At 36.3% G+C, this 25,194-nt stretch overlaps 1 protein-coding gene across 4 annotated transcripts in view; it reads left to right on the top strand.

Annotated features, from left to right (window-relative positions):
* COL19A1 (collagen type XIX alpha 1 chain) overlaps positions 1-25,194 on the top strand; it is a 177,925-nt gene that overhangs the window by 10,749 nt on the left and 141,982 nt on the right. For 3 of the 4 annotated variants that reach the window (XR_008483184.1, XM_054279127.1, XM_054279129.1), the window contains exons 4-7: positions 437-536; positions 20,444-20,567; positions 20,962-21,237; positions 22,980-23,060. Coding sequence is in view for 3 of the 4 variants with exons in the window: in XM_054279127.1 (XP_054135102.1) it covers positions 437-536; positions 20,444-20,567; positions 20,962-21,237; positions 22,980-23,060 (581 nt within the window). In the remaining variant the exon portion in view is untranslated. Of the gene's footprint in view, positions 1-436; positions 537-20,443; positions 20,568-20,961; positions 21,238-22,979; positions 23,061-25,194 lie in introns of those variants that run through there. The other variant, XM_054279130.1, reaches the window with a different exon arrangement.

The following is a 25,194-nucleotide window of genomic DNA, read 5'->3' as shown; positions in this document are numbered from 1 at the left end:
TGAAGCTGGCTTTAAAATTGAAAGGTTAGGACAGAATGCCATCCCCAAGCACCAAAAGCTGCTGCTCCTCCCAGGAAGGTGACAGCATCCCAGAACATGTTTTTCCCCAAAAATATTGGTTCAAGTTCAGCAGCCACGCTAATTTCCATGTGTTTTTCCGATCATCCTGCATTCTTATCAATTCAGATGATAAAAGAACTAGCAAATTAATTTTTCAGGTTTTAAAGTCATCTACCCAAGTGAATTTTGCATGAATAGTTCTAATAAAATAAATATTGAAAGTTTTTCTGACTTCACGTTCTACTTTTCAAAATATCTTATCTGTCTATATTCTAGAAATGCTAATATACTTGTATTCAAGTATGCTAAAAATGATTTTTTACTTACAGTATTTAAATTCCATTATAATTGTATTGTTTTGTGTTCTATTTTACAGGGTTTGATCTGGCAGAAAGCTTTTCTTTAAGGCAAACATCTTGTGGTGGGGAAAAGATCTGCTTTAAACTGGGAAGTGCACCTCTCATTAGAGATACAAGGTAAGACACTATTTTCATGCTTAGCTTTTAAAAGATAGAGCTCAGCCTCAATGCTACTAATTAACTGGATCACTGAACATGCATCTAAAGAACGCCACAGAAAGCAGTATGGCTGTTTTTAGGCTTTTTTCAATTTTGTTCTGTGGGAAGCATTTTGATTTTGGTGTGCTATCCTTCTGGAATCTGGGAGTACGTAGGTAGTAAGTTAATTGTAAATAGTACTTTCTCAAATCGTGATTCTAATACTGAAAATTCCACTGTTAATACATTAATATTTATAAAACGAAGGAAACATATAACTTTCATGGTATGACAGTATGACAGGAAGTATTATACTAATCTCCTCTCAGTGAAGTTGTCTGTCCTCTCTCTCACTACTGCTGTCAAGATTAAAAAGAGAGAGAGTATCACCATTTCCTTGAATGCTATTTTTTTTAAATTTTCCTGGTATTCACATTTTGCCTTTCAGCAGCAACAGAATAGTGGGCATTAGGTGTACAGGAGAAAGTAGGCAAAATCCTATTCTGGCACAGGGTGGGATGAAAAGCAGAGACTGCACGAAAAATCAACAGGAGAGTGAAAGAGATCAGGGCACAATTGGATTGGATGGACTTCAGTTTGCACAGGGACAAGGAAATGTCAAGAAGCAGTTAGGAATGTAGTTTCAAGTTCCCTGAGCTCAGTGGAGAGAGAGGATCATCTCAGAGCTTCTTGGTTGAGATGTGCTCTGAGTCATGGGACTGTGGTTTCTGTACAGCGTGTTCCTGCGATGACGAGGGAAGCAACTGTATTCCCATGTCTTCAGGTTGGGTATTTTCTCTTGCAAGAGGTCTGGCTCCAGCTTGCCTGGTAAAAAACACACCTGGCCCTTGGACTTCCCCTTTGCTTGGATCCTGGGCATAGCACAGAGGGTCTGTGAGCAGCATGAGGCCAGGGGGAAGGAAGAAGAGCAGAGTTGGAGGCAACCAGACACAAAACAAATGATCTTTGTGGGAGGAGTGTGACTACGGAAAGAATTCATCTAGCAATTTAGAACATTTAGGTTCTTTCAGTTTTTCTGATATATTAGATACTGTAAATGCAAATTTTTGTGCTTGTGTAATTGTGCAAAATTAAACTAATCACTGTCTCTTTTTTAAAATACATTGGATGCTATGGAAGGAAAATTGAATGGACAAAATTACTTGAGACAAAGAGTGCTCTTCTTTTATTAGGACCTTTCCAATATCATTCAGATTGTCTTTAGAAGAGTAACAGGACATAGTAGGTACCACCCATAAATGTTTTTACCAAAAATTATTTTGAGAGATTTTTAGTAAGAAAACTTTCCTTTAAAAAAATATTAATTTTTCCTTTTTATAAATTTTCCTTTTTTACAAGCCTTTTAATCCAATTTATGGGAATTTGAGGGAAACATGAAACTACAGAAAGGTAGAAAATTGAAGCAATAACAAAACATGTGGAGCAATTTTCCTTTAGGAATAAGAACCTGAGTAGGGCTAAGAAATGCATCTTGTGAGCCGACTTTATTTTGAAACAGTGAGAAAATTAGTGCCAAAAATGGAACAGAGATGAGATAGAAATTGCAAAAGGGTTAATTATTTAAAATTCATATTACTTTGAGGTAAAACTCTTGATTCAAAGTATTGATTTCTAAGAATTTCTGAGTGGTTTCAGAAGTGGTCTGAGAGGTCATGTTGAGGTTAAAAAACATAAAGCTTTTTTCTTAGCTTTATTTAGTAGGCCTGAATACTACTGTCTTTTTTTTCTTCTTTTGAAAACAGTTTATTAATGAAGGCAATGAAAATGGGGAATTCACACCATGGCTGATAGCTATGACCTAGCAAAGCCCTAACTACCAGCTATTGCAAGGAAAGTCACAATGGTTGTTTTGTTTGGCTTATTTTTTTTTTTTTTTACTATATATTTTTTCCTATATTTTATGTCATCAGCTTTTTGAAAGGAGAGAAAAATGGCTATCTGTTTTTTCCCCATTTTCAGTGTAACTTGGGCAGGGGCTAAAGAATTTCAGTTAGGGGTAAACCTGGGAGGGAGGTGGCTTGGCTTTCGTGGTCTCTTGGTTCTCACATTCCTCACTGTCCCTGTTATTTTATTCTGTGTATCCCCATTAAAGTAAAATGAAAGAGAAAATCTTACTAGTTTTCCCTAGAAATATGCATCTCTAATGGATGAAAAATTTAGCTGGATGAAGCAACTGAGATGATGATTAATAAAATGCATATCAGTGCTAATATATGAATAAAATTAGGCAGAAAAATGAATATAGTTGGGCAGAAAATTAATACTGTGTTATTGATGATAATGAGGTACGAGATAAGATTTTCAGTCAACTTGCTGTGCAAGTAAGTAGTACCTCATACATGTGCCTTCCTGAACAATGAAAGGGTTAAAATGGTTTTCAATAACATGCAAGCACTGCAGAATTTCTAAAATTAAATCCTTGTTATTCATGGAAATAATCTTGCTCATCCTTTATTAACCTTTCTTCACACAAATGCATGTCATTAAAAGATGAATTCTGTTCTTAATTATTTCAGTTTGTTGAATATAAAATGTTTTTCTGGTATTGAGAGAATACTTCGGACAAATAGTTTTTTAAAATTTTAAGTGTGTTGCTTTTTAAACTTTTCTGAACTTTTAGGATGGCTCTTTAAGGGCAGATGGCAGTGAGGAGCACAAAGTTGAGTTTTGGGTTTTTAAATGGTAGGGTTACAATAAAGGATAGTCAGAAACTTGGGTATCTGTCATCATAACCTTATAATTTACTATCTCAGTTACCCATGTACAAGATCTTTTAATTAATTATTTTTATTTAAACGTACTTCTCTTACATTATGTCGGGTTGTGTGGTTCCAGACCCCTTGTGTTATTAGACGGCTTTAGGGATCATTCTGCCTCAGAAAATATTTCAGTAGACGTGGTGTGCAGTAAGCAGCAGAACAGTGTTTGTTATCCATCCTTCAGGAAATTGAGAGTATCTGATTAAGCTGACTCGCAAGTATCAAGTAACTTGGCACATCTCCTCTTGCATTTCATTCATTCAGTTGTAGTGTGGGTAATAGAAAGCTATGCTGTGCCATTTTTCTTCTCTGATGCCATTTTGGTTTTTTTCAATGGACCTGGAGTAGTGTTTCACCTATTTATATGTTGTAAATAATTTACAATGCACTGTCAGCTTGGTAAATTGATTATGTTTATTTATGTTGGACTTCAGCTGTAGGTCTTTCTTTTTTTTTGTGGCACAGTTCTGTATATACTTTGTCTTGTGATAGCAGATGGGTAGCTCTTATGCTTTATGTAAATGACTGTAAAATATTAATGTAATGCCAGTAATACTTTTCTTATTAAAACTTTGAATTGCTTATTGAAGTTCTCAGTGAACTTTAACAGAACTTATTCCTGAGGAAAGCAGTGTAACAGAGCTTTTGAGTCATAAACTTGTAGTAAAGTACTGTTAGGCAGACAGTCTAATTATATAGTCATAATCACACCACAGAATCATAGAAAAATAGTAACTATATAATGGTTTAGTTTTATCTCAACAAATACCTTATAGAGTCATATTTCTTCTCCAGACTTTAACATGTTCTGCCCATGTAGTGTATTCCAGTGTGGCACAGAGTTTGCTGATAAAGGAGAACAGGGCTCTGTGCTGGTGGCATTCCTTTAGACCTGCCAGCAGTATTCAGTCCTTCTGGACATGAAACCTTTTAGGCTAATCTTTGTTCTTCAGTTGCCCTAAATAGCTCTATGATAAATTTATTTCACTGTCTTTCTCCAAAGATGTATCAGACATCAGTTGCTCCTCATTCGCAATTTTCTGAGGTGCTGCTGGGCCATTTTTTTTTCCTTTTCTTAAAGCACCAATAAAGGAGATAATAAGCTGGTTTCGGCTGAGTTTCAGAATGTTTTTGAAATGCATGTTCATGATTGGCAAATCTTCATGGCACAGTCACAGCTTTCTTATTTTGTAGTTTGTTTGGCTTGACAAACCATATTAATTTGCTGAGGAGATTATCATAGCTGGCTGTTAAATGATCTGGGTTACAGCAGTTGGGATTGCTCTCACGACTCTTTTAGGAATTCTTCCCCTTTCTTTGTAAGATACTACAAAGGAGCTTGGATTTTGACTGTATTTGGACTATGAGCTCCACCAGCAAAGTTGTTACTCACTGCTGCCAGAAGAGCTGTGGCTTGGGTCATATTTCAGAGAAAGTGTTTCACCTCCTTGGGATGTCTTGTTTCTGGAGGAAGAAATACTGTTCCCACTTGCCTCAGTAAATTCCAGGCAGGAGGATTCTTTCTGCTAAGAACAGAAATTGGTGATGAATAATATTTATGTGGGGTTTTCTGATTGTTTTTAGTGCTAAGCATTTAATTGCAAAAAAAATGTGGAGGGAATTCCATTTTCCTAGAGCACAGCTGGCATCAGGTGAGGAGGTTTCTGTGCTCACTGTTAGAAGCCTTTTCACAGACAGCAATTTGCTTTCCCAGAGCCACATATCTCGATGTGATTTTGCAACCATTTGCTTTGCTGTCTGTTCTCTGGCTGTATCTGCTGAGAACACTCTCTTCACCAAACTAAAAAATATTGGCTTCCTTTCATAAACTTCAGCTCTCCAAGAAGATCCTCATGGGCATGACTTTTTATTATTTTTGCACATGGCATTTGTTTCGAACATCAGAGTTAGTTTCAACAGTCTTCTTGAAAAACATTTTAAGACGCATTTTAGGAAGTTTGATACATTTTTCTTATAAATGGTATAGAATAGATACACATGATAATCACTGATTTCCAAAACAATTCATTGAAGACTTTTAAAGCGTGATGTGACTGAAAATGGCAATGAGGTATTATCCCAGTTTTGAGACAGCAGCTACAATTATTCAAACCAGCTTTTATCTATGCTCACACTAAATCCTGCTAACCTTTGGTCTATTAAAATATTAGATGGTTATGCAAGAAAACACCTCTCCTTTACTATATCACACATTTATTTGAGGTCATTTGAGCAGTTGAAGCCAACAATGCTAAGACTGAAATGTCTGGTATTTTAGTTGCAGGGTATTTTCAAGAAAAAGGCCTTGCCTTTGGAATTTGCTTCCTGAGTGTGGGAGCCTGAATGTAGTACAATTTCTGATGTTTCTTCAGGTCTTTTAAAGCAGTGGATCAGAAACTGTAGTGATTCAAACTTTCTTTTATCCTGAAATAGTATATTTTGTGTTTATTTCCAGAAACTTCAACACTTACTCTATTTCAGAAATTAAAAAGAAGGAAAATACAGTGATTACTGTTGAAAGATGAAATTGGTGTTATACCCACCTTGTAAATACCAATTATTTCATTTCACAGCTAAGGACAAAAATGGGGCTTCTTACCATGTAAAATGACAGACCAATGCTTCTTTTAAAGAATAATCACCTGTCAATGTCTTTCTGCATTTGGGGACTTGTTTCTACCTGAAAATGTACAATATGGCAATTTTTATAAAATTAAACATTCAGGTATTAAAGGATTTTGATGTCCATATTAGTTTGAATCATCCTACAATATAACATGTAATTTACTATGCAGAAAGAATTGGGAAAACAAAGGCAAAGACCGAGGTGGCAGAGGGGAAGAGTACATTTAAAAATGTATAGCACTTAGATTAAAAGCACACTGTGAGGGAACAGAGAGTTAGAAAATCTTTTTAAATCAAGCTACTGTCTGTAACAAATTAGAATTCTTTGATCTGTATTGTGTTCCCCTGAGAGTGGAACACTCAGTGGAGCGGTGTCATACCAGCTGAACTGGTAAACCATTGTTGGATGAAGCAGTGTTCATCCTTTTATTTCCTAGTGATGATGTTCTTGCTGTAAAGCACTTGCAAATAAAGGGAAGAGGCTTTTGTGAGGTGTGCGCTTTAAGGGCACTGCTCCACAGCCAGAGTGGGCAGGAGGCAAGCAGTGTTTGTGTGGAATCCCATGAGCCTCATGGCAGGCCATAAACAAAATCAAATAAACAAAGCCAGAAATATTATTTGGAAGAGAATAAAATTAGGAGCTTGCTTTCACAACACCCATCTCCATCTTTCAGCCTCATCTCACTTCCTCCACATCAGCATCAGCCTCTCTGTTCAGCTGGTGGCTGATCCCTGTGGCTGTGCTATCTGAGCAGCCACAGTGGGGAAGGAGCAGGAGAGGCTGCCCCCAACCCCAGCAGCACTGCCTTTAGCTAAAACAAACCCTGAAACTCTACCTTGAGTTTTTAATGGTTTAACCTGCGCTGTGGAAAACAATCCCAGTGTTCTGATTGAAACAGCAGCATCTGCAATTTCACTTTTGCTATGTATTCCTGTAGGGAATTCCTTTCTATTTTCATCTGAAATGGATGCCAAAACTATGTTTCAGTTTTCTAAAACATAGATTTTCATAGATACTGCAATTGCAAGACAAAGTTGTTGTGTTATTTGATTTCTACATTCAGCAGGAGAAATTAATCTAGATGCTTCTCAATGACCCTTGTTCAAAAACTTGGACACAAATTCTGAAGAAGGTTGTTCAATTTACCAGTACATTAACTGAAGGAGCCTCAAGTGATTCCAGAGTGTGGGGAACTTTCAGAAAAGTTTACATGCCTCTTACTCCCTGCCAAACATGCTGATTTTTAAAATCTTTTCAGTGTTTTCTTGGTTTGTCTTGGCCACCTTTTTTGAAGAAAAATCTGTTAGAAACGAGTACAGGGAGGATGCAGATCTAAGTCTTTAATAAGGTCTGCGTTTGATAGTCTTAGAACAAAAGCATGGTTGCAAAATAAGTACAGATGAAGTTTTCTGGAAAACCAGAATAGCTGTGGGTATCTGCAGCCATGCAATAAGCAACCACACAGAATTCAATGATATGTACTGGGCATAATGCACGCAGCTGAGGACGCACTGTAGCCCCATTATGTTGTATATAGAGACTGAATGATCATTTATCGGTTTTGCTGATTGAGCTGAGAGGATTCAAGTGTCTTTATAAAATGCATATAATTTTTCTAGCTGAAGCAATGGTGCCACGTGCTTCAAAAGTAATTTATCAGCAGGCGGAGGAAAAAAACCAAAACAACAAACAACCCTGTAATAAATCAGATCTTTCTTTTCCTGGCTTTTGTGATTTAACACTGTGTAATCTAGTTTGCTTTAGCTATGCTGTCAGGCATTTCTCCTCTTAACTAAAGTTCCACCTAGAAAAATACGTTTGTGCTGCTATATCTGTGTTTATACTGGGGCTTTTTGTTTAAACATGTCATAGAGATATCATACCCTTCCTCCATCTTGCCTCTGAGTTTTTAGGTTTTATACCTAAAAATAGTTCATGGTCTGTCTCACAGTGAAACTGCCTGGTGTTTTTTTCATTACCCTGATTTTCATTTATTTTCATTTGGTTCTGAAAGATTTTTGGCCTCTAGCATTTCTATGTGGTTTGCTCTTTGCAGTTTTTATCATCATTCTATGAAGTATTTTTTTTGTTTACAGAGATAAATTAACAATTTTTTAAAAATACTTCTTGGATTTTGAATGGACAGTACAGTCCATGTTCTGGGTTTTTCACTTAGAGGTCTGGGTATCAATTTGAGTTCAATCCTAAGCACTGAGAGTTTGCTGATTGCAGTCTTGCCTGTCTCAAGTGAATGTTTGTCATGCCGCAAACTCATTTCAAAACTTGGAATGATTTAATAAACTTCAACTTGAGAAACAATCTGTAATCTATAGAAACAAGATGTACAGTTACTGGTATATTAACAGAACCACATGCAAGAGATCATGTTATTTTTGGATTTAGTCAGTGTGACTAGTTCCAGTATCTCTAAATTCTATTAAAAAAAATCCTAAAAATACTCTGGGATTTGGCATGACAGTTTAGGCTTTGAATAACTTATTGATTATTGTTCCTAATATGGCATTGTGCTTCTAATTTTCATAGGAAAATTCATGTATCTTTCATTTTTGGGGATTAGACTACTAATTTTTGATACACCTATATTAAAAATGTTAATGTTGAAGCTCTTGATCAACTTCAATTTCCCTCTTTTACTCAGTTTTCTTTGTGAACTCTGCTGAGAGTTCTGCTTAGATTAGATGTGCGGAATTTTTTTTCACTGAAAGTTTTGTAAAGCGTTGAAACAGACTGCCCAGGATGTGGTGAAGTCCCTGTCCTTGGAAGTGTACAAAGGCAAATGGCTATGGCACTTGAGAACATGATTTGTTGTGGACATGGTGGTGGTGCTAGGTTGGACTTGATGAGCTTGAAGGTCTTTTCCAGCCTTAACAATTCTTTGAGTCTATGATTCTATGAGAGTTTGGTAAGAAATTTGTGTGCTCATAATCTATGGTGAGCAGTACTGATTTACTCAAATACTTTTGAATGCATATTCCAAAAATATTAATTGGTTAAAGCACGTGAGGTTTGCTTTGCACCACTCCTGAGAAGTAACAACACAAATAACATTATTGAGGGGCCATGACTCTACACACCTTTTTTTCCTGTTACTGGATCTGTCTATTACAGGAGCAGTTCAGAGTGCTAGGTGACTGCCAGTTTAAATTAATCTATGAAATAAACAAAAAGTGTAGTAGTATTCACCAGGAGTGTATACAGTAACGAGAACTGATTGCCAAGGCTTGCAGGGAAGAAGTGCCATTCCAGCCCAATTCTTGCACTGAGGACCCTCTGTGGTGGATGCACTTTGAAGTGCAGCATGTGCAATTGCAGCGTGAAATTACTGCTCTTGTTCAGGATGGGCATCTAGCAGTGACTTGTTCAGAATTAGTTGATAATGCTAACTCATTTTATGGGTAAAAGTGGTATTTGAAAACAGGAAGATTTGGGATGTGAATCTTCTATTGCAGTAGTTTGTTTGACTTCTTAAAATATCTCCTGTGAGAATAAGTTGCTGAGAATTAGAATGTTTAGCATATGGCATTATATTCTAATATGAACTGTGAACAATATATGATAAGGACAGTAACTAATAAGATAATCATATGGATAGAGGCATTGGAAGAAAATGTATTAGAAAAGGACTAAATATAAAATGTAAGTTCTAGCAGTACTTTAGTAATGAGGCTGTATATGATGATTTGAATGTCTGAAAAGGAAATGCCATCAGGTATCTGTTAAGTCAAAAAGGAGTAAAACTTTGAAATAATTTCTTTTTTTAATAGTCTATTTTTCTTTCCAGAGAACTTTTTTTCAATTTAGAAAGTGATAAATTATTGCATTACTGTTAGTATGTGGAGACAGATATGCTATGCTACCAGGAAATTACATAAACTTAAGATTGGTTTATTGTGAAAATGTTAGGAGGACTGAAAAAACACTTCGTGATTCAAGATAGCTGAAATGATTTCGTGGAAAGGAAAGTCATGACTCATTAACCAATTAGAGTTCTTGAAAGATCAAAGAGTTATAACATACCTTTGCTTCTTTTTTTCTCCCTAAAAATAAGTTAGAAATACTCATATGAATTCATATTATGCCTAAGAATATATTTCTTCCAACACCCTAACGTTTTTAATTACAATTAAGTAATCTCTTCAAAAAGCTTGTGCTGATTTTGTTCTACCACACAAGTGAGTGTTTACTCCTACCCAGCTGGCTCTAGGTGATCCTGCGAGAGCAGGGGCCTTGGAACAGATGATCTCCAGAAGTTCCTTCCAACCTCAGCCATTCTGGGGTTCTGTGATTGTATTATAAACTATTCTGTAAATAGTTTCTTTTCCTTAGGAATGTATTTTCCCATAGTATTGGGTATGTAATTTCATTGTCAACCATGTAAATTATAGGGTAAGAGTGAATTCATCAAAATGCAGGTTTTGTAATGGGGTAATGAGAGAACCAAATACTTCCTTTTTAAAACTTGCAAAATATTTTTTTCATCTCATTGCATGCTTCAATGTTACAATTTTATTTAATGAAAAATATTGGTGATAATAGCAATATTTTCTTTACTGTTATAACTTTTTTTACTTTTTTGTCTACTAATCTGATATATACACTACATAATATAGTGTTCTTAGAATTTTCATCAGCAGTACAGACTCTAATCTCAGTCGTAGTGTTGAAAGAGATGATAATGGCTCATTTTGTTTCTGTTATTTTGCATGAAAATTGCATGGATGATTTAACCTCAAGTTGCTGTAGCTGATGCATTGGTTTAATGCACAGTTCTTTTCTGCTGTGGAGCAGTGAGCTTTCCTCACTGTTTTGAGGAAAGTTTGTGAATTCCTACCATATTAAGCTTCCTTGCTTGTATATAAGACATCTAGCCTAATTCCCCAGTCTGAGAAGGGCTCCCGGTCATATTCAGTGTTCTTTCAAGTTTCATGTGAAGCTTAGAATTCACCTAAATAAAATGTTTCATGACTTATCTGTATCACTACTTGAGGTATCCTCTCAACACCTCTGTCTTGAGTCAGATGCAAAGCCCCAGCTCTCTTTATAAGCTTTGATTTTTGTTTCTCTCCTAGCACTTTAAAGGGAATACCTGGACACTCCCCAGCTCGATTTGACAGTAACAGGGTTAGCAAGTCCCCATCACTGGGGATGGTCTTTGGTCCATCCTGTTAAATATAGTTATGACTCAGCAGATAGCTATGTGGGTATTTTTAAACTGCGTTTATTTTTAACCCCATTTAATCTGTACCTTAAAAAAATGTCATTATTAGAGAAATTGTGAGAGTTGCAGGCTAAGCTGTATATACTGTATATACTCTTTGTTTTTTGGGATTTTTTTGTTTTGTTTTTTTAAACTGGACATTAATTATACAGTTTAAGTCCTGAGACTTAATAAAAATAATTTCCAGTTTCTGAAAATGCTAGTAAGTCTTCTGATGTGGTTTTTGATAATTTCTTTTCCATACTCGTTCACTAAAAATTTGTGAATGTTCACAGTTTTTATATACTGTAAAAGAGCATCTTATTTATCTAATTATCCTTTTAAGTGTAAGCAGAACACCAGGCTTAAATATGCATAGACTAGTCATGCTGTGTGTAGGGGGTGTTAAAGCAAAAGCATGTTCTCTCTGTAGCTTCACTCTTGCAGCTGACAGCTACTTTTTCGGGTCTGACCCTGCTATCTGGTGTCATTAACCTTCTTTCTTACTTGGATCAGATCTCTTCTGTTGGTAACTCAATCTTCACTACTTACACCTTCTTTTTTGGGGAGATCGACTGGAACCAAGGCAGGTAGATATACCCATTTGTAACAGAGTTGTAGGCTCTCATGTCTTTGGTCTTGCCTGTGCTGTTTTTCTCATGCACTTCTTAGCACAGCTTGCTTGCAACTTTAGCCAGGAATGAGTTTGTTTATTTATAGGCAGTCCTGCATGCTGAGGAGGAGGAGGCTAGTTATCCAGACAATTATTTGGGGTTAGCAAAAAAAGCACCTCTTAGTTTGGTGCAGCTGCACTCCAGACAGCAGTCCTGGCTCTCCCTTTCCACTGCCAGCCATGCTGTTAGCACTGAGAGTGCTCAGCATTTTCATCAGAGGGACTCTGGCCTGTGAGATGATTTGCCCTTTACCATCAGCCAGGGTTGTCTAGGACTTGGCAGAATGAACCCGGGAAGGAAAGGGAGAGCCTGTTCCAAGTGTAATCAGCAGTTCACTTCGCTAGTACTTGTTCCATTGGTTCATTGTAAAAAGCTACCCGAAGTTTGGGATGGGGATGAGGGGAGACTAAACAGGAAGAAATTGAGTGTTCTATGGAAATAATGTTTTTAGGTTGGGTAGCATGATGTCATGCAGAAACACACAAGGTGCCTTCCAAAACCCCAGCATGAGAAGTAAAAGGGTGTGAGTCTCTCAGCATGGAGCTCTGCTGAAGCTGAGTCACCCTCCTCTGTACCCAACGAAAGAGACCATTGTGCAATCAGTTAGTGTCTCTAGGTATCTGGACAAGTGGGTGCTTAGATTTCTTCCTCCAACAGGGAAGGTTCTGTGGATATATAAGCTAAGTGATTCCTGATGTCACCCCTCCTTTCCATAATATGACATGCATTTTATCTCGATCTTCATGGCATCCAGTAGACAAATTGTCTGTTGTAGTTTGAATTTTCTTTACTTTTCCAGGCAACAGCAACCACTTAAATGCACAAATATTGAATACTATACAGTAGGTCTTGCTTCCTACTATAGGGTAGGAAGCATATAAAAATGCATGCAGAGCAATTTTCTCTGTCAGTTGCCTGCCATAGGTTACCATAATTTTTTTCATTAACATCATCAGAAGGTTTCTTGATCAGCTGAATAATTTCATTCCACAGTAGATAATCATATTTAGCATAAGAACTTAATATCTCATTGACTTCAGAGTCTGACAAATAACAGACTACTCTAATAACTAGACCTCTTGTGTTTGTTCCATTTCTGGTAGCTAACCAGAAGGACCATGTCAGTTAGAAAACAGCTCCTAAAATGTCAAAATAAATATAGGGGTGGATGTTGAAAAAATATCCAGAGTTCCTCTGAAACTATTTAAGTTCTTGTCCTCTCCTCCTGATGGTTGCCATCCACAGTTTGATTTTAGGATATTTAGGACAGAAAAGTAACATTTTTGCATAATCTCTAAAGGCCAAAAATATTGATGCGAGTCTTGAATGAGCTGAAGACAATTTAAATCTCTGCCATTCTCTTAAGCACATTTTAGTTTTAAATTTTTAACAAAGACTATCTTTGGAGACAGTCACAAACCCACTGAAGAAAAGGACACATCACCACACTTCTCTGGATTCTGCCATAATCTCCAAAGAGGAAAATTTAGTTTGGTCTTTTTTTTGGTGTGTTCCTTGTGAGGAATGTCAGACCCTAAGGAAATTTTTCTATAGGGTCAATCAATTTACTAGTGTGGTTCTGAGTAAGGAAAAGCACTGAAGCTTTCTGGGATGTTCATGCTGAACAACAAAACCAGGTTTTCATGAGTGCAGGCTGGTTTCAGTCCCTACAGCGAATCACAGAAGTAGAAACCTATTACAAAACTGGGGATGGGATGCACGTGTGTAAAGTTCTACGCGTCAGTACTAAAGCGAAAGCAGAATGAGGCCTTCCTATATCTAGGAGGATCATAATTCTCAACAGGAAATGATTGGAGTTCAAAACAGATTATTTTCTCTTGGTTATTTTTATATTTTCAGTGTAGATGGATGTTGCTGTGACTTATGCTGAACAGAGATCTTGTGTTCAGAGTGTTTCTTTTGCTTAGATGACCAGAGAACAAACAAATTGAGAGATGGGGAACAAAGAAAGAAAGACATGGGTCTCTAGTTTTTTCACACAGGGGAAAACATCTCCTCTCCACCCTGAATCATGGAATTGAACAACACTTTCTGATATCCCTCTGCCCCATGCTGCTCAAACCAGCAAGTGTGTCACTTCATCAAAAGAGCTGAAAGCTGCCTTCCACAACATAAAACTCCAAAATTCTTTGTTGACTTGAAATTTCTAAAAACTTCATCAAAACTCAGCAGAATTCTACTTAGGGAAAAAGAGAAGAAAAAATGTTGTATTTTCAATATCCGTTATTATATATTACTGCTTTTAATTGTCTTGTTCTTATTACTTATTACTATTTTTTTTTTGTCCCAGAAAACTTAAAATACACAGAAAAAGGCTAAAATTGGAAAGCAGACAGTTAGTCTGACGTCTTTAAAATCAGAGGAAGACTGGCCTTTGACTTCTTTTAGGGCCAGGAGTTTACCAATAATTCCTGTAAATAAGGATTCAGGATAATGCTGGAAACCCTAGGGTAAAATCACAGGCATAACCATTTTGGTATTTCTGTGACTCTTTAAAACCAATGTTTTTTCAAATGCTCTTAAAATTTTGATATCAATACAATTGACTTTCACTCAAAAAATTCCTGAACAACCTGTACATTAAGGTTGTTACCTGTTCTGTAAATGAAAGCAGAGACGTGCCAAAGTACATGAAATATTAGGTAAATCTCTCTTCTCAATGTTAAAATAATCTGCAGCTTTGCTTTCAGCAGTACATTTCATGAGTGGGTCGAGCTCTCCCTAAGTAATTAATAACTCTTAAGCTGTCTGAATAGTTTCCCTTGAGTTGCATCATATAATGTGTCGTATGAAAACAACTTGAGGCCTAATGTAACATGAAACTATATAGTGCATCTTAAAGTGATTTGAGGAAGATGGATGGGAAGGAAATTATTTCTTATTCTGACAGAAAAGACAGCTGTTCTCAGCTTTTATTTGAAAAGAATTTGAAATACATTTTCTAGGATGGGTTTGGTAGATTGTTCTAGTTAGTTGATTCCTGTTCTCCTTTTGTACCAATCAAGTTAGGTAAAAAAACTGAGAATCAAAAATATAGCAATTTGTTGTAGAAATATTAATAATAATGTGGAGACTTTTGTATTTGGTCCACCTGAGCTTTACTTTTTTATTCATAACAGGTCTGAGTTTAAGCCCTGTGCAAACATTAAAAAGTTAACACTTCAGTGTCTCCATCAATGAAATATGAAATAAATCATTACCCAATACAGGAAAGTTTTTTAAACCAACTCCTTGAGCTCTGGTCACCAAATTATTGTAACATTGTCATGTTACAAGTGACATATACCAGGTAATGGTATATGTCAGCTGGAAAAGATATGTCTTGCCATAAACTCAAAACATCTCTCACTTCACTCTCAGGAAATGCAAGTTGGCTCATCTTTCTCTTCTTGGAAGATATACAGCGAGCTGGAGGCTTCATTGATACTTGTAAATACGGAAGTTTATCATATACTGTAGTGTATTCTCATTCGATATGGAACAATTGGAGTTCATAAGATTCAAAAATAGATACTGCTTTTCCATTAGTGCTTTTTTTAAAAATAAAAACAAAAGGTAAATAAAGGATTGCCTTACTAAATTTGATATGGGTAACTCAATGCTGTATTACAAAGATAGAACTAAAACTGTTTATAGCACAGTGAATACACAGTTAATTCATTCATAATTACTTCTTTTAGTATGCTAGCACTAGGAATTCCAGCTGGTATCTGCACTTCAGAACTTTTGAGGAAACTAATTAATAAATAAAATATTTTGCCAAAAATCATTCTATACTTAATCTTTATAAACAGTGGAAGGTATGAACAAATGCAGTGGTAATGTTCACGCAGCATTCCTATAACTGTTCTTCTGGTAACCTCATAATTTACAGTCATAGTATACATCTGCTTTTAGGAAAAATTATGGCTACATTTGATGCAGTATAAAGGAGGAGAATGCAGCAAAAGCCTTTGCAATTCTGTGCATACATGTGCTTTGATAGAGTGGCACACAGTTGTTGCAAGAACATGTGTGTTTGTTACCATTCTGGCTGCATCTGCCTCGTGTTTCAACCTGTGAAACATTAAGAAAGACCTGAATGTATGGATTTGTAACATATCTATGTACAATCTAAAACTTCGTGCTGGCTATTGATGGTCTTCTCAACTTTACCAGCTGAGGCTTCTGTAATTTGCAGTACATCTCAGTCCAGCAGCCCAGGGTGGTGTAAATTCAAACCTCTGTATTCAGTTCATGTGTTTCAATTCCTGCTATTGTTTTCAGTAGTTTCCACCAAGGGTGTGCTTTGCTTTGAGAAAACAGTGCTCCATTCGTCAACTTGAATTTTTTATTATATATTACTGACAATATGGACAGAGGGAGAGAATCAAACTACTGAAATTTCACCTAAAGTATAATTTAATCAGACTCTGGGCACCTGAGTCTGAGAATAATTCAAATTGCCCACTCTCAAGCACCACCCAAGCCCTAGTGGCACCTAAAATGAATAATTTTGGACAACTGATTTCCCCTGGCGTCTGGGCATAAATTCCAGGCATGCTTAGAAGCACCATGGCTTAAGCAGACAGGCATGTAACTCCCACCCAAGTTCCATTGTGACTCAAAGATGTGTGCAGAGATGCCAGAACATTGCCCATGTCCCTAGAGGAGCCTAAGCCATTGACTGTGCTTCAGTCACACATAGTAAGCTTGGACAGCATTGAATTCAACACAAACCACAGCAGACATGAGTGTTTGAGTGTAGAAGAAGAAGAGGGAACCTTTTTAATATTCTTAAAAGTTTGAGCAGTTATCTGGGAAGGATGTCTTGTTTGGTAAGGAAATTAAACAAAAATGGGAGAACTTAGTTGTTGTCCCACTGAGAAGGATATTTGCTTTTCATGGAGACCTCAATTTTTTTGCTCCCAAGTCTGATGATGTAATTTTGTTGAGACACTGTTGTCCAAAAAGGCATCTGGTTGAGTGATCAGATGTCAAGGATATCCTCATCTGCTTGTCTGTGTTAATTTCTAAGTTCTTTTGTCTTGTCTTTACAGATAAATTTGCACACTTAACAGTTGCTACCCATATTTCTGTAACATTATAACTCGCTTAAAACCTGTCATCTCTCTTACTGCTTTTGGTGTAGACACCATGATTTACTACCCTTAGTTCATGTTCTCTGTTTGTACTGTGTGTACATCTGTAGACTTTGAGGTGAGCTTGGTGTAGGTTTCCTTCACCCTTTTTGTCTCTCCTTTTCTTATTGTTTTTATACTGTGCCATGTGGAAAGGTTAAATACTCTGTGTTGGAGTATATTTTGAGTTGTGGATATTGGGTTGTGGGATTTTTGGGTTGAGGAACAACTTGCTTTTGAATTTTTTTATTAATGTTTGATGCCATTCCTTTATTGTTTTCACCCTGTACAAAATACCTCATAAATTTTCTCAGGTTTTAAATGTTTGTAGATGTAAGCAGGTGAAACAATATAGTAAACATTCAAAACTTCTGAATTTCAAATTCAGTATTCCATGAAATTTTGGTTTGGCTTTTCTCATGTTCCAACATGAGGTTTTATGTTCATTTTTCTGTTTGTTCTTTTATTTTTCTCATCAAATATCATTATATTTATTCTTTAAAACATGTACATACTTTGCCCAATTTTGAGGATTTTTAACTGATTTTACAGAGTAGAAGATGCCATGGTAATAATACTTAAATATCACTGAAGTATCTTGTTAATCATCTGTACCTCAGTCACTTCAGTGCTCAATGCATGCTTTTATATTCTGTTACAGTCACTTGAAGCCGATTAGGGAGGAAGAGCGTAGGGGAAATTGTGTATGGTAGCAGACAGCCAGACAGCAGACAGGTTTTCTGCATATTTCATCCCATTATTTTGTTCCTTTTCATGTTCACCATCTAGCTAGAAGGGTTGACTGTGAAGTGTATACTTTAAAGCATCTGTTAATGATTTTTTGGTCACCAAGGAGTCTTCATATAGGCACCAATGATAACTCTTCTCAGAATAAATATACTGCTTCTGTTAAGTTAAATCTTTGGTATATGGTGGTTGTATATTAAATTTGTGCTCTTTGTTGGCCAGATAGTGGAACAAGTGTCTCGAAGAGTTTTGGAATAATTTCCATTCTAGATACTTCCAAAACTCAGCAGGACAGTACTTACAGTAACCTGATATAATTTTCAGGTTGTCCCTCCTTTAAGCCCTGGGTTAAATCCATTGACCTCCAGAAGTACTTTCCTACCTAAGTTATTTTGTGAAACGAACTGAATTTATCCTTGGTCCGGTTCTGCTTAAATCTTGCCTCTTTAGTTGACTTCACTGCAATTGTTCATGTCCTTAGGAATTAATTTGATGTTGTCTGCTTTTCTCACTTCTCTCAATACAGTTTTCTTTGTCAGCTCAGAGGTAAGGGAAGTTAGAGTGAGCTCCTGCTGGTTTTTGTAACACTGGCCCATACCTTAGCTCTTCTTTTGTTTCCTGAATCGTTTGGTAAACAGTTAAGGAAGGTAAATTTATATCATGTGTACTCACACAACCAAACTTATTTGAGAAAATTCTGAAAGAAACACAATTTTAGAAGACTTAATACTGTCATACATCTAGATGGCTGCGAAAGCGTTAGGAAGGCATGCAGTGAAAAGCAGTGGTGTGGAGGGTGGGTGTGGGAGTGCAGAAAATAGTGCCACCTTGCCCAAAGACTGCTTCTGCTTGTCTTCCAGACCTACAGTAACAATCACGGTTCCCCTCTTTTCATTTGATGAAGAGTTCTGATCATTTCTTTTCCACAGCTGTCTGTCCTTTGTCCATAAATGTGAATTCCCCAGTGTCCCCAGAATGGAACTTAGCTGGGAAAGTTAATTGATTTTGGAGAGCTAATCAGATGCTCCCATCCACATCAGATGCCAGATATCCTGTCTAGCTTACAGCTGTAAACCTGAGATACCATCTCCTTAGCCTGCCTGGAGTGCAGGAAATCATAGGGCTGATCCCATGTCCAGATAGTTTATTGTTCTGCAGTCACACACTCATTTCTGGTGAAGGTATTTTTTTTATAAATCATGAAACATGTTCTTTATGCTATATTTGAAATACAAAGTATGAAATCTAGGTCTAAGTACAGCCAAGTCTATTCTCTTTTGCCTTGCCTTTTGACATTCCAATGTCTATAGCTGTATAACAGCATATGGGTCCACTAACAATGTGGGACAGCAGCCAATTTGGTCCGAGGATAAAACAGGAATCAGCTGTGGGAAATAAGCCAAAGAAGTGTGATTCCCACATGAGAAACTTAAATAGGTGCTAGTCCTTAAAGAAGCTCTTTGGCAGGATTTAGAGCAGGTTTCTCTGCACAGGAGGCATTTTTCCTGAGCTCCTAAGTACAACAGTGTCTAGGAGGGTTGTGGGGCTATTGTTTCATCAGCTGTAGTGCTTTGTTCTTTCTTTGCCCCCACCTTTATTGTTTGTTTTATTTTGTTTTGTTTTTAAGAAAAGCTTTATAGCACATTGCTCTATAATTGTAATCCCATCAGTATTTTTTTAGAATTAAACCATTTGCTTCATGTGATTGTGGGAAATAAAATGGAGGAAATTTTTCTGCTGCGTAGGGGGGTCCACAGGTTTCCTGAACTCCGATCCAGGGAATGCTTTTTGCACCATGGCTAGCTGATTGCAAACAGCAATGTGAACGCTTTTGCTACTCCTGTGTTGTGTACAGATCTGTGGTTTTAATTTTCTTACCTCTGTCTTAAAAAAGAAATAATTTGAAATGCAGAAGCTTCAAATTAAATAAGTTGATTGTACCATCTTAATTTATTTAGTAGAGGATTAGTGTATATTTAATGGTTGCCAAAGTCTGCAGAGTTGAGGTACAGATTTTATTTTTTGTGAAATGCAGACTTTTCAGAGTTCATGGAAGTGGTCTTGAGGCGCATCCTGTGATATAGGTCAGACTTTTTTGAGACATTGATGCATCTTAGGTGAGAAAGTAATAACAAAATCAAACAACACAAAATAATTTGTTCTAAAACACATTCCTTATTTGTTTTCAAGCTTGCTAAAAGTCCAACTGTTCTGATGCTCAAGATGTCAGAGTCATTGCCCATGGAGGTCACTGGATCAAATCCCTGCTCAAAGCAGGACCAACTTGAAAGTTAGAGCAGGTTATTATGAGCCCTGTCCAGCTGTGTTTTGAAAGTCTCCAAGGATCGGGATTATTCCACAAATCCTCTACAAAATTTATTTATCTATGCCAAGCAATAAACTGGAAAAAGAAGTATTTTAAAATACTTTCATGTGGGATATTCACTTTGCATCATTTCTTTTTAGACTCCTATTTATATTAATCACAGATGCTAAAAAATTTAGAATGAAAATGAATTTAAAAACTTTCAGTCATTTATTCTTATAAAAAGACTGAATTGTACTTTTGAGAAGAAACACTTCTGAATGCTGAGTGTTTGGCTTCTTGTTTTTGCCAGGTATTATTTCTGTTCATTCCTTTTAAGCAGTGCTTGTTTGTATAAGAATAACAAGAGATCTTTTTCCTCCCTCCTGTTCCAGGCAAGTATTTCCAAATGGGCTTCCTGAAGAATACTCTCTGGTTGCTACGTTCCGTGTACGGCGAAATACCAAGAAAGAGCGTTGGTATATATGGCAAGTTTTAAATCAGTATGACACACCTGAGGTTAGAGTCATCTTTGATTTATTCCTTCAAAAAGTTTCTTTTTTCCCGCACGTAATATGGCGCACGTAATATGGCACACGTAATAATGGATGTTTCATTAATGGATTTAGCTAAAGTTAATGTGAAATAGACAGACTGCTCTGAAATAATTGATAATTTGTGGCAGGAATGACAGAAATTTAGCAAAATCTATTCAGTTTAGACTGCAAAATAAAATAAATGCGTTTTGTTTTATAGGTGATATGTATTTACCAAGTTACGTCAAAGAATGCTTCATAACATAATTCTTGCCCAGTATATGTAGTTGAAATATTTTTGTTATATATGGTTTATATATGTGCTTCTTTCTTATAACTTTTAAATAACCACTTATCTTATTTTGTCTTGCTTTCAGATCTCTGTCCTCCTGGATGGTACAAAAAAGGTGGTGGAGTATATGACCAAATCCTCTCAGGGAAATATACTGCACTACACTTTTAAGAGTCGAGAAATTTATCCATTGTTTGATCGGCAGTGGCATAAGCTTGGTATTAGCGTGCAGTCAGGGATCATTTCCCTCTATTTGGATTGTAATTTAATTGAAAGAAAGCAGACTGATGAAAAATTCACCATTGACTTGCAGGGAAGGACACTGATTGCTTCTCGTGCTGCGGATGATAAGCCTGTAGATGTGAGTAGTGTGAAAGGACAAACAGTTAACCTGAAGTAATGTTTCAGCCACGCTTTTACTAACACAGTTGTATAGAATCACATAGATAAAATGTTCAAACCCAGTCATTATTTTTGAGTGTGTATTCTTAATTTGAAGTCCTTAAGTGTTTTTCTCTAAACATTATTCAATTACGTAGCATCTGCTAAGACAGAGCTGTTGCCAAAGTAACTGCATAGAACTCAGTCCTGGTTTAAGGAGTCTGTTTTTCTGTATTTAATTTGGAGAAAGAGCCACCTAATTACCACAGATATAGTGTTTCTGTGTTTAAAGGTAACTTGCAGTCCTAATTATTTTCTTTCATTTTTAGTAAGATTTATTTATAGGTTTGTATCAGTCGTCTGTTGCACTTTGTCTTTGATAAAGGGGAGACTCAAAATAATTAAGGATTACCTCTGTATTGAGGTCTTCTAGAGTAATTCAGCTATGTAGAAATAGGGGCACATTGTTCATAGTTGTCTCTCCCTTATCCAAAAGAGAGTGATTAGGAAGTGGCCAGAGGTGTGTTTCCTACAGCCTTTGGTGCAAGAATTACTCAAGGAAACCCCATGATATTCTGGGGTATTTTTTGTCCTGGGAGTGCTCTCTTCTGTTTCCTCATGCAGGGAGGAAAGTAATTTGAAAGCACAGCAAGTAATTTGAAATCTTCAGGAAATATCAGTTTAAGTACAGTGACATGCAGCTACGAGGTTTAAAGCATCTGTCTTGGGGTTTATAGTGACCATCAGAAAGCTTCAGCGATGTTATGTACTCCGTAGGGCTCCAGAGGAAAACAGCACATTTTAACTGCAAGCTAACATTGCAGGAGGAGTCATTCTTGTGGGGCACTAAGCTCTTTGGCCAGGACTCAGATCTCTTATTTCATGGAGCCAAGCTCATGCTTTGTTTTATTTTCTCAGACTTGAGTTCAACATTATTTGAAGTGTGTGCTCTGTGTCCTCATTTCCAAATAGCATGCAGCAGAAGAAGCAGGTTTTTTCTGCTGGTTGCATGGTATGAGCTGGATAATTCTGAGTGGAAGTTATCAATTGGGATTTCCACATTTGCAGGAAAACATTGTGGGCTTAAAGCTGATGAAGACAGCAGACCAGATCCTATATCAATAGTCACTTTTCTCAATACCAAGTGCAAGAGGGAGATTAAAAGGATATAAAACTGATGCAAGAAGAGGAATATGATGACAAGAATATCTAGTTAGAATTTTACTTGCTTCTCGTCTTTCCAATCCACCCAAAGTCTCTGAAACAAAAGCTGTACATAAAGAATTTGTGATTTTTGCTCTTCAGGTGATTTAGTGGCAATGTCCAGGAAAAAGTCTGTCCAAAGCAATGGATGCATGTGATAGAGAGTTTATCAAACCTTTATTTTAGTTTCCTGCAGAGGAAAATTACCTTTCCTGAAAAGGTTTGTAAAGGATGTCTACAAGGCTAAAATTCTTGTGTAATATAGCAAACCAATACAGATGGATACAGATTAAATGAAAATAAATGAAATCTAAAATGTGATTTACGTCAAAGTAATAGACTGCATAATTTGTTCCTTAAATGAGGAGCTGTGTAATTGTTTTGGATTTGTCTTTTTCTAGCATTTTAAAAATATGCAGTGTTTCAAAGAGAAAGTTTACTACCTCAAGATAAGAAAAAGCATGCCATGACACATATTTTTTTACACCTCATATTAATCTCTTTTGTATTCCTTAATAGATTGAACTTCACCACATAGCAGTGTATTGTAATTCACAACTTGCAGTAGAAGATACATGTTGTGAAATATCTGCAGACTTGGTAAGTTTTCTGTTAAAATTCAAATGTTAATACAAAAGAAATTGCATTATTGTTTCCTGCTAAAGAGCTGTAAAAAATTTTCAACACAGGTGATAATTTAATTACCTCCTAAAAATTAATTCCATATCTGGAGTCATGGTACATAGTTTTTGCTGCCTAAATAAATGGTACAATGGAACATCAACAAAAGGCACTAGGTGCTGCTAGTGCCTTTTAAATGCATTCCTTAACATTGATTAATTTCTAATTAGTAACCAAAGAAGCCTCACAGTGTAGGAAACAAATCACTGTGATGGCTGGAGAATGGTTTCCAACAACAGAGGCCATTTCAGTACCAGTTGCATCTTGTAAAGCTTTACAGATAAAATAAGCAAAGCCCATGAAAGAGTCTTCATGACAGTGGAAGAGAAGGAAAATAGGGTGGTGTTGAGTTTTCTTTATTTTAATATACTGAAATGGAGGAATGGGTCTTTAATAACTGGAAAGTTGTAGTGGTAGGTTGATGGTTGAACTTCATCCTTGAGGTCTCTTCCAACTTTGATGATTCTATGAAATACTTTCTTCTTTAGAATGCACATGCTGAAGTGTATATATTGTTTAACATGAGGGAAAACATTGATTTAGTTTAAAGGGTTCACTTTTCCCTCTTGTTTTGATAGACAAGAATCAGTGTAAACTGGAAGACAGTAGAACCATAACTTGAAGTTGTAGATGTAATTATTTTGCTCAATCTAGCCCATTAAAAAAAAAAAAACCCAAACCAAAACAAAAAAAGCCAAAACAGAACACCCCCCCCGCCAAAAAAAAAAAAAAAAAAAACAAACACAAAAAACCCAACCAGACTATAAATAGCCTCAGAAAGACATTGTGTTAAATTATTGGCCTGCTAGTCATAAGTAGTCCATATGATCAGGCTCCTCTGAGGCAGTGGACAGTGCCATCACCACCAAGGTATAGACAGCAAGAAAAACCCTGAGCATGTAGAAGGACTGATTGGTTACATCCACAAAGAGATAGGGGAAGGTGTACCTGGATGGGAGAGAGAAATCTGCCCAAGAACAGAAGACCACAAGACTGCTTGATGTTCAGAAGCATGGTCTAATTTCAGGGGGCAAATTTCAATTTTAAACAATGACTAATAGTTCAAATATATTTCTAAATATAGTCTTGATGGAAATGCAGACTTTCTCTTGAATGTATAAGCTTATGAAAAAGTGGAATTAATTACATTCCTGTATGTTCTCCTTAGTGCTTGGAAATACAGTTTATTGAGCAGTTATGACGCAATAGCAAAAAAAGCAAGAACAAAACAAACCCTAATTATATATGAAGACAAAAAGCTCAACAATAGGCTTTATCAATAACACATAAATATTCACTCCTCTATGCAGCTAAAAGCACCATCATTTTCATTTGTACATCTTATAGTCTCATATGTATGTTTAAGATGTAAGAAAAGGTGGACTGCTTGTTAATGACTTTCATATTAAAACTAGTATTACATTTTCTGACTTATTTTTTTCACAACTTCCTTACCCAATATAACAGCCACATTTTCAGTAATTTAAGGGAAGGAATTTATACTTGGATATAAATTTCTATGCTAAGCAGTAAATCCTGTGGGAATTTCTCTGACAGAAGGCTTGAAAAAAACTTCATTACATCTTAATGAGACTTACTGAAGTTTAGCAGGTTCTGTTGACTTGTCCTGAAGTATCTCTTCAGGTTGGCTCAAGAGTCACAGACAGGTAAATCTTGGCTTCAGGGCTTTTTTGTTTTTTCCAAACTGTCTATACCAGAAGTATTTTATGACAAGGAAACAAAAAATTTTCCTTTGCACTCTTATATTTTGCACTTAGGGGCAGGGCAGAGGACAGAATGAGACTGTGCAGTACTATCTTTTTTATTTCTCCTCATGGATATTTTCTGTTTCACTACTTCTGATTTTGGGAGACTTTATTCCTCTTTATTCTTCTGTCTTTTGGAAGAAAGAAATGGGACAGTCATATCAGTTTTAACTGGCATCAATTTTAGAACAGAAGGATCTAAATATCTAGAATTGATTTTTTTACAGCTTTTTTCTCTCTTTGTAAGTTGTTTTCACTTTCCACGTATGGTTTGTACAGGAGTATTA

The sequence above is a fragment of the Melozone crissalis genome, unplaced genomic scaffold (assembly GCF_028551555.1).
Source record: "Melozone crissalis strain CALT ecotype California unplaced genomic scaffold, PUWL_Pcris_2 ptg000027l_1, whole genome shotgun sequence".
Taxonomy (NCBI): Eukaryota; Metazoa; Chordata; class Aves; order Passeriformes; family Passerellidae; genus Melozone; species Melozone crissalis.
This window is presented reverse-complemented; position numbering and strand designations above follow the sequence as displayed.